Source organism: Platichthys flesus, chromosome 16, assembly GCF_949316205.1.
Source record: "Platichthys flesus chromosome 16, fPlaFle2.1, whole genome shotgun sequence".
NCBI lineage: Eukaryota > Metazoa > Chordata > Actinopteri > Pleuronectiformes > Pleuronectidae > Platichthys > Platichthys flesus.
Window position 1 is genome coordinate 15553991 of NC_084960.1, and position 10162 is coordinate 15564152.

Genomic DNA, 10162 nt, shown 5'->3' on the forward strand with positions numbered 1-10162 from the left:
CAGGAGTCCACATTGCTTTTATTTTCCAAATGTTGACCTGAGTGAAAGTATTTACTCAACAGAATTATACACCAGTTTAGACATTGGCTGATAAAAACGGGCAGATAGGAGCCTTTAACAGACACATCAGTGTCTGTGTTTGGCAGTATGCGCATATATTAGAATATATTTGAAATCCAGCTATTCCTTTGCGTTCTCCTTAAATGCATTATTTGGCAGTGTTATGGTGCATCACCTAACTACCTAATGCAGGGAAAGATCGATGTGACCGTTAACACACTTACAACTTAACAAAATGAAGCCAAACATCAACAGGTTTGTTCCTAAGACATGGAGGAATACAATTTATTAGAGCAAATTCAATAATAAACTTTATGAAAAAAGCTACAACATGAACACTTGGCTTACCAACATCTCAAGTTGATATATTTATATGTATGTACATTTTGCCTTGTAATGGCATGCTACAAGGACATGACCCTTTAATTATTGAAAACAACAAAAAAAGAGAGGCAGGCGTCGTCAGAAAGTTGTTTTTCGCTCTCCTCTCGTTTCACAAAGCACTCTAACACAAAGAAAATGCAGCTTTCCAAGCACAATCTTCTACAAATAAAATGAAGAAGAAGAAGAAAACGAGGAGAACTAGGGAGGTGGGAGACTGAACAACATTGCTCTGGTAGGTTCTCAGTGTTGCTGTACACGGCTGACTCACAGTATCAACAGCCCAACTCAAACACACCATATGATGAGAGCCACCACCGCAGTGACGATATGAAGCCCCCTCTGGTCATTTTTACAATTTTTAAAAGTTCACAGGTCACAAGTCAGAGCCTGATTACAAATATGTGGAGAGGGGATACCGGAAAATTTAAATTGCCACAGAGGTTAACAAGACAAAAATATTCTTTGAATCAGCATAATGGTATGAGTCCACAATAAAACTACAACATATTCCTACGTATTCGAGAGGACATCTGCCACCTAGAGTAGTTTTTAAAATCAACCTTTACAAATCAAACAGATGAAACACACAACATCTAAATCCTTTATGATAATCTCACATCTGGCTGAAATCACACCAAGAAGTATAAAAACATTGGATCTTCAAAGACAACAGCTCAGAGTTCAATCGTCTTAGCTGCTGTGCTGATGTTGAACACTACCTTGTGAGCAAAATAAATAGAGCATAAACACATTGAATAGAAGAATGGAGTAAAGACGTGGAAGAAAATGTAAAACAGGTTATTGTGGAGTTGGTGTGTGATACTCCGAACACCTTCATATAGTTCACTCATGACCTCATCCTCGTCTTGAAAGAAGTGGGATGGGGGGGGGGGGGACAAGTCCAAATCTGAAACAAAAAGCTCCTTCTATACTTCATCTAAGTGTCCGTAGCTTTAGACACGCAGGATCTCCAGGCAGTTGTTGTAGCAGATGGCGATCCAGTCCGGCTGTGTGGAGGCCCACTGCACGTTGTTGATCTCCCCTTCAGCAGTGTAGGCCAGGATGGGATCCTCAATGGCCCGCGGCATCTGCTGGATGTCCCAGATCAGGGCCTGGTGGTCATCAGCTGAGGGAAGAAGAGCATTAGAAGAAAAATATAAGAAACAACACGGCTCCCTCGTTTTTTTCAAAGAGTCTCATCTGTGGACAAATCTTCAGGCATCTAATTACACTTTAAACTCAGTGCTCCAATTGGATCTCCTGGCTGGTATTGTATGTCTCTCTGGTCCAGTATCTGAAAAGACACATCCTCCACCAACGCAGCCTCATGAGGTGTTTAATCAAAGAGCCACTTTAGGCCTAAGTTTCTGCTTACCTGCAGTGCAGATGTGACACGAGGAGTGGGGGGCCCAGGCAATGCCGTTAACACAGGCCCGATGGTTGTTCAGCCGAGCCACTGGTGTACAGGGCACACGTACGTCCAGGATGACCACCTATGACACACAAATATTGATGACAGGTTAGATATAGAGCTGTAGCTTGGAGCTTTTGATTGTACGACATGATCTTCCTTCCATCCCTCTGATAAATGTTGTAAATAATGTTCTTTTGTTGATGTGCTCTATTACAACCGACATCTATTGCAATTCTGTCCATTCTGAGAGAGGGATCCCTCACTCTCTGAGGTTTCTGTGTTTTGGTCCCCTGTTTAAAAGGGGTTTTGGGATCCTTTCCTCATTCTAGTTGAGGGGTCAGAACAGATTGGTTGTTAAATTGATCTGTACATTTTGCATGGAATTTTTCTAAACAATATGTACGTATTCATCTATTTAGACTGACTAAATGGATGACTGTTAATACCAACTTCAACAACAACTCCTTGCAGTGCTCATCTGCTCAGAAAAATTTCAATCTGGGCATGATCGCCAATTGGGAAACTACATTTTTTGGGTGAAATAAATGATTTGATCAAAGGCTCCATCGTTAAAGAAAACTCACCTCCATTCCGTCCATGGCCATCGTGGCCAAGTAGTTGGGGTCCTGCTTGTTCCAGCACAGGCGGAGAAGCGGGTGGTGCTGGGGGTCTTCATAGATGATGGTGCTGTGCTCCAGGTGTCGGAGGTCAAACATGCGGACGGACCCGTCAGCTCCTACAGAGGCAAACATGTCTCTGCCGCCTCCTGCACGGCTGAACGCAATGTCATAAACCTGAAAACAACCAGAAACACATTAAAGTAAATGTTCTTTCGGGCTGTGAGCACAACCCCACTTCATTTTGCAGTGCAGACACAAACTCACCTCTTTGTCATGAGCGATCAGCTGAGTCTTCACATGTCCAGAGACCAGGTTAACTCGCCCCAGCACCTGACCGGTCTCCAGCCCCCAGATGGTGCAGGTGGTGTCAATGCTGGAAGTGCCTGCAGGTTGAACAACACTTTAGAAACTCAAAATTCATCCGTTAAGAATTAAGCTCTAGCTTTCTAACTATAAATCATTACAGAGGATTTCTTACCCAGCAGATTGGGATCCACTTCATTCCAGTCGAAAGAGGTGAGGGGCGCACAGAAGTCTGAGTTCTTGTTGTTGTTCAGCAGACATTCAAGACGCGTTTCTGTGTCGCTGACCTGAAAGACGGAGGCACAGGACTTTAATTGGTACTAACGTCAAGTCAATACGACCATTTCACAACAACTATCCGGCCAAGCTGACTCAGTACACAAACTAATAACAACATGGCTACTTCTGGATATGATTGATAACTGACAGATATGTCTCTTTTACACCTAAATTTGAGAGTATCCGCTGTAAATGCTGCTTGAAAAGGGTCAAGATCTCTCCTACCATTATATGTCTCTTGAAACTGTTATCCCCAGGGACACATGAGCAATTTAGATAAGGCTAAGAATATCCCATATTTGATCGAAAACAAGTCTATACAACACATTTGCTGGAGATTATTTCTAGCAGCAGATATTTCTCATATGAGTATTTCCAGCAGCCAACTGGTTATGAAGGAACGTGTCCTGCAGTGTGCTTAAAATAGCTTTGGTCAAACAGTTGCTGTCGACTGCACAGCTTTGAATGACTTCATCAAAACAGACAACCCTTGTTGGGGTTGTCTGCCACGTGTTTTATTTGATCCTGCTGTTGGGATTTGATGAACAGGAGAGAAATGATCCACATACTCTCCAGATGCGCAGGTAGTCTCCACTGGTGGCCAGCAGGTCCGGGTAAACCCCCTTGGTGTCGGGTATCCACATGATCTTGGTGGTGGGGTACGGGTGGTCAAACGTGTTCCTGCAGACAAACTCGGAGCTCTCCTCCTCCAGACCCACCAGCTGAACCTGTGCAGGAGCAAACACACAACCACCAGTTTCAGCGCGAGTCCATTGACTTTCCACTAAGCTACGAGGACTGGAAATGAACATTCCTGTGAATTACTTAGACAGGGGTCAGTGCTACTAAAGACACAAACTAGACCTGGTGCATATTTCCACATGGTTACTAATGCGTTAGTGTGGAGTGAGACCAAAACTGGGATTTTACGCGTAAGTGCTGCGCAGGACGGTTAGCATTAGCATTAGCTCGCCAACGCTTCCATCTTTAGCCTCTGCTAATAAATGGCCACATCCACAACACACTACGCACCTTGTTGTTGTATTCCTCCACAAAGCTCCCGAGGGCCAGTCGGAAGCGTTTGTCGGGCCGGACGCTCCAGTTCATCGCATACACCGTCCATGGCGCCTCGTATTTGTAGATCTCTTTTCTTTTACCGTGGAGCGACATCCCCCCGAACGGCAGCTAGCACGCTAGCGTTAGCTAACTATGAAATAAGTGCTCGTCTGCGCAGACTATGAGCCGCTACTCCAACTGACACGAACGGATGTCAGCCTGTGGTGTGAAGAGGAGCATTTAATCAAGCGAATGCTGTTCCGGAGGAAGATTTCTCACCACTTCACCCAACAAAGAGTTGCATTGCTTCGTTGTGCTCTAAATAAACTGTCAAGTTGAACCAAACACAAGAGACTTCCGGTTTGGGGTTTTCTTTCTTTTTCGTTTTATAAAATCGCCAATTTCCCCCCAAAAGTTAGGTCTTTCTTTCACAATATGATTATATAGAGAGACAGATAATGAATGTGTTATTATAGGACATTTGTAATAATAATATTCTAATCATATTATACTACACATTAAATACTTTTATTCAGTTATGTATTTGTTTATTTATGTAATTATTTATATAATCATTTATTATAAGTTCCTTTGCCATGTCAATTCGATTTGTTATATGCTATACAAGTTCCTTTATTTGTTACGGTCCTATTCATTGTTATATTTTCAGTAAGTAGTGTCATGTGTCCTAGCTGTCTGTTTGAACGGGAACAATATATTAAGTTCAGTATGATATGTACAGTATAATTTGTAATAATTTACATGGTCATAACGGTTTTTATAAATTTCTACGCTATATGTATTATCATGCATTATACATAACGCTATTATGTTAATAATTCTCGTAGCTGTAGTTACAGTCTACGACAACCTGCGGCACTACAGCATCATAATGAGATGGGGGAGCATACAATACTTCCGGTAGAAACCTGCTAAATAAAACTTGATAATTACGCAGCAGACACCGTGGTCACGTGATATCCGGTGCGAGACCAGTCGATACCACTGCTTTTACTTTGAAATAACATCCCCCTTCCTCCTGTACGTCACTACCAAGGACAGTTCAGGTGAAGCCCAGCCAGCGTCCCGTTTACTGACAGAGAATCTCGAGGCAAGGGTGATGTAGACATTTTGTCATGTCGTTTTTTATGCGCTTCACTCTCTGAGATGTGCCAATGAGACATACGGCTGTTTTCCGGTCAGGATCAGAGGCTGTTTGCTCGCAACATGGTCCCATGCTACCTAGCCACCGCTAGCATGCTAATGCAAGAGCTAATATTAAAGTGAGAGAGTGCTGGGGGATGGGTCGGACCCTGTGATAAACGCTTGTGGTTTAATCCTACTTTAGTTATCCTTTAACGTGAACTCAAGTGCCACTACAGAGGCGAGCAAAGTCAAACATAATCCGCTAATTTAGCCTGTTAGCAAGTATATCTCCAGTGTTAGCTTAAGTTAGTTGGTGCGGCTATCTGGTTGAATCTTTACCGGATTTAGCCAAACAGGGTTCGGCTATTGAGCTAAGCCTGTATGTTGCCCCAGCAGCGTCACATTAGGTCAACACAATATCTTATGTGGATTTATTGATATGTCTAGATTTTTGCATTGCCACCAAAGTGCTTCACTAGAAACGAGTTCTCATTTAAACAATGTTTCTCAGTGGAGGTGCCCTACAGCTCATTTACTCCTGCTAGTTAGTCTCTATCCGTAGGGATCATCTGGTCTTTGGGGGTCATATACAGTCTATGGGGTCATCACGTGAACACCCACTGTGTGAGCAGGGACTGGTCTGTTGCTGTGTTATGACCTGTTTAACCTGCACTCTGTCACAGCTTAACCGCCAGTGCCAGGGGGCCAGTTTGGACCATTGTTAAATATTACCCAGGTTGTCTTGAAGTGATAACAGGTTGAAAGGACCACCACACTAATAAGGCTTGTGTCATATAATTCTTTGAAGTACGCCAAGAATATGAACGTAGTCCTTTTGTCATTGCAACATGTAGTGCTTAAAATTTGGCATCCTTTTCAAACACTGTATGATTTCTCTCTGTATTCTACATGTAAACGGTCTCTATTTGACCTTCCCCTATTAGCCTTTAAACACCCTTATTTTTGTGTTTTCTTTTACACCCTGCTATTCCTACGTCATGCAGGTCCGACAATGCGAAGTGCATATCTCCTCCTGATACCCACGCTGCTCCTCCTTCTGGTCTTTCCTGTCACAAGAGGGCGTTACAATGATGACTTTGACGATGGCGAGGACATAGTGGACTTTGATGACAACGACTTTGCTGAGTTTGAGGACATGAATGAGGAGCAGGCAGCTGAGGCCGAAACTGACCCACCGCCTCGAGTCTCACAGTCCTCGCAGCCTGATGAGGAAGAGGATGAAGATGAAGCCACCGTGGAACTCGAGGATGGCCAGGATGGCTTTGAGGACTCTGAGACGCAGGTATATAGTCTTGATGGGAGGGACAGAGCTCATTAATCAGTTGTTATTCAATATTTATGGTTTTATATGAATCTATGCAGAATCTATAGCAAAACTTATTATGTGTTTCCACAGGATCAAGACATGTACAGCCAGGATGACGAGGAAGAGTTTGAAGGGGGTAGAGACATGCCTGGCCACTCCATGAAAGACCCTCTTATAATCCACACAGTAAGCTGGTCTTATTGTTTAAAATCTTCTCGGAATAGAGAACTGGGCTGATTGTGATCTGCTTAGGATCTACATCACCAAAGGGTTGAGGTTGCCTGTAAAAAGACAAAAACCTCCTAATGTATTTTAGAGCATGCTGCACTGTAATGCTCTTTCAATGTAATGGCGATGCTGTAATGGGAATCCTAGGAAGCAGCTGCAGGAGGCCATTGTAATACATTTAATTTAAAGCAGACAGTATGCAGGTCAGCGCACTGTTTGTAGCTGCTGTTGAATAGGATTTGTGTCACTTATTTCAACTGTCAACATCTAACATCACCTTATTCAGACTGATATTGATGCACAACCTGCTGTTTCTCTGTAGGTTCCTGCCCATCTGCAGAACAGCTGGGAGAGTTATTACATGGAGATCCTGATGGTGACCGGCCTGCTGGCCTACATCATGAACTATATCATTGGCAAGAATAAAAACAGCCGCCTCGCGCAGGCCTGGTTCAACTCACACAGAGAACTTCTAGAGAGTAACTTTGCACTAGTGGGTGAGTGCTTCCACATCATTGTTCCCTGTTGTCTGTATATCTACTGCGCCTGTAACAGCCAAATGGTTCAAGCGGGGGAGGTCAGTTAATTCTGCGTAATTGGTTTGTAAAGGTGATGATGGCACCAGTAAAGAAGCGGTCAGCACCGGGACATTGAATCAGGAAAACGAACACATCTACAACCTGTGGTGCTCTGGACGTGTTTGCTGTGAAGGCATGATGGTCCAACTCAAGGTATGGGATTTGTGCTACACTTTGTTTGTGTTCTGTTTTTAGAGCATTGTGTTCAATATAGTGTCATGTAATATATGTATTTTCTTCCTCAGTTTCTTAAGAGGCAGGACCTGCTCAATGTTCTGGCCAGGATGATGAGGCCTGTCGGTGACCAAGTAGTACGTGTTTGGCGACAATCAATGGCAAACATTGATTGTTTGGCATCTTTGAAGTGATGAATATATTTCTGGAATATATGGGTATTATCACTGTTCCTATTTTTCTAACCCACAACATCTGTCTGTTGGTTTGTAGCAAATAAAAGTGACTCTTAATGATGAGGACATGGATACTTTTGTGTTTGCTGTGGGCACGAAGAAGGCAATGGCAAAACATCAGAAGGAGATGCAGGACTTGGTAAATATCCTTTTATAACGTTCGTCAACAAATCGCTGCATTTTGCAGCTACATTTGATATAGTCATTTCTGTTCCACCTGTTACAGGAAAATCTGTGTATAATTTTGACGTCTCCCCTTATTCTCAGAGTGAGTTCTGCGGTGACAAGCCCAAGTCTGGGGCCAAGTATGGGCTCCCTGACTCCCTCACTATACTTAGTGAGATGGGTGAGGTCACAGATGGAGTGATGGATAACAAGGTGAAGTCTATTTATCTTTTATTTTTACCCTAGTCTCACATTTATTATTATTATAAAATTTTCTACAAAGGGTCTGAGCATTTGTTCCTTGATTTTGGCCTGTATCAGCTCCTGTACTTAAATCCAACTCTCTCATGACAACTTTGCCTATGGATCCATTTGTTTGTTTTTTAGATGGTGCATTTCATCACCAACAATGCTGACAAGATCGAGTCCATCCACTTCTCGGACCAATTTTCGGGTCCAAAGGTTATGCAAGAGTGAGTATTATTCACGCCACCTTTATAGATAGATAGATAGATAGATAGATGTATACTTTATTAATCCAGAGGGAAATTCAATATAATCTTTCAACTGCAAGTTATTAAAAGTTTTCTTGTTCTCTATGTGGCTCTAATAGTTACTGTTTTGTCTATCAGGGAGGGTCAGCCGTTAAAGCTGCCTGAGACCAAGAAGACGCTGTTGTTTACATTTAATGGTGAGAATTCTGTCTTTCCTTTACCACATAATTAGATTTAACTGGTGGCTTTTATTTATACTTAATTTTTTTGGTGTGTTTGTTTGTAGTGCCTGGTATGGGCAACACCTCTCCCAAAGACATGGACTCTCTGCTTCCTCTCATGAACATGGTGATCTACAGCATCGATAAAGTCAAGAAACTCAGACTCAACAGGGAGGTGAGCAGGATTCAAATGCACTGTTTGCACATGGTGCACCCAAATTTTAAATTGAATGTTTAACCGCAGCTGTTACTCACTCTATACTCCTCTGTATATTTAGGGCAAACACAAAGCTGACAGGAACCGGGCCCGGGTGGAGGAGAACTTCCTGAAGCAGACTCACGCTCAGCGCCAGGAGGCAGCTCAGACTCGCCGCGAGGAGAAGAAGAGAGCTGAGAAGGAGAGAATCATGGCTGAGGAGGACCCTGAGAGACAACGTCGTCTGGAGGTCTGAAATAGGAAATTATAAGGAATCATTCAACATTGTGGGATTTATGATTATTCCCTTTCTTGCTCACCGATAGATGAGAAGATTGAAACCACTTAGAAGCAGAACATAACGTAGATATTTTTCTGCAGAAATCCTATATTTTTGTATACAGCACATTGACCCCAGTGTTGTCCCTTATCAACAAAAGCTTTCACTCGCCGGTTGTGAATTCTCTGGACCTATCAGGTTGTATTTTCACATGGGCTCACTCTGATATTCCCCTGACATTTTACAAGGAGATGAATAGGAAAAACTGTCCAGAGTAACTGACTCAAACATTTGCATTGCCCCTCACGATAATTTCAGGATTCTGAAAGCATCATAGGTGACGCACTATCAAACGATAAGAATCTGCCTACCAGAACCTCCAAATCCATACTTCTGTTATATTTTGTTGGCTTTAGATTTTGTATTTTTTTAATCTATTGAGCAGTGCTAACTGGCTATTCACTGTACAAATATGTCAGTTGAATATACAATTTTGTCTTTTAGGAAGCAGCCCAGCGCCGTGATCAGAAGAAGATTGAGAAGAAGCAGATGAAGATGAAGCAGATCAAAGTAAAAGCCATGTGAAACTTCCACCACAGGGATTGCGATACAAGCACACAAGGAAGTAGTGCTAAGTCTTCTCCAGCTTCTCTCCCCACAGCTCTGGCTGACGGTCGCTCCAAACAGACATCCTGTGCCTCTGGGTGTGTCAAGCTTTGCTGCTCGTGCCACCACCTGCTCCATTTGGTGTGGCTAAAGCTTAATGACTGAGAGGGACTTTTTTTCACCATCAAATCTGTCGCCACAAATCATGCCAGGATATTTCATTGTTTTCTTTTTTCTCTAAAACTATCTTCTCAAAACTAATCAAAGCTCTGTTTGAAAGCTGTGTAGCTCGATGAGGTTTTTAAACTAATTTTTTTATTAAAGTTTGTTTCTTGCAGGCTGTTTATATTGAATATCTGAGCAAAAATAATAAAGTGCACTGGAGTCTGTTGGAA

At 42.6% G+C, this 10162-nt stretch overlaps 2 protein-coding genes across 3 annotated transcripts; one reads left to right on the plus strand and one right to left on the minus strand.

Annotated features, from left to right (window-relative positions):
* Nucleotide 1: 1 nt before the first annotated feature.
* On the minus strand, nt 2–4461 carry dcaf7 (ddb1 and cul4 associated factor 7). Its single transcript, XM_062408198.1, has 7 exons — nt 4093–4461; nt 3630–3788; nt 2957–3068; nt 2743–2861; nt 2443–2652; nt 1820–1937; nt 2–1570 (listed from the first exon to the last, which is right to left on the minus strand). Exons 1-7 carry the CDS (start codon nt 4228–4230, stop codon nt 1398–1400), a joined length of 1029 nt encoding a protein of 342 aa, XP_062264182.1. The 5' UTR covers nt 4231–4461; the 3' UTR covers nt 2–1397.
* A 626-nt stretch (nt 4462–5087) lies between these two features.
* ccdc47 (coiled-coil domain containing 47) lies at nt 5088–10162 on the plus strand. Of its 2 annotated transcripts, none has more exons than XM_062408471.1 (13): nt 5088–5227; nt 6267–6565; nt 6680–6775; nt 7140–7314; nt 7427–7548; nt 7641–7706; nt 7843–7944; nt 8073–8183; nt 8358–8443; nt 8603–8661; nt 8751–8860; nt 8964–9131; nt 9666–10162. In XM_062408471.1, exons 2-13 carry the CDS (start codon nt 6275–6277, stop codon nt 9744–9746), a joined length of 1467 nt encoding a protein of 488 aa, XP_062264455.1. In that variant the 5' UTR covers nt 5088–5227; nt 6267–6274; the 3' UTR covers nt 9747–10162. The 2 variants fall into 2 exon arrangements, with proteins under 2 accessions (XP_062264455.1, XP_062264454.1); XM_062408470.1 differs by having other exon boundaries at nt 5140–5233.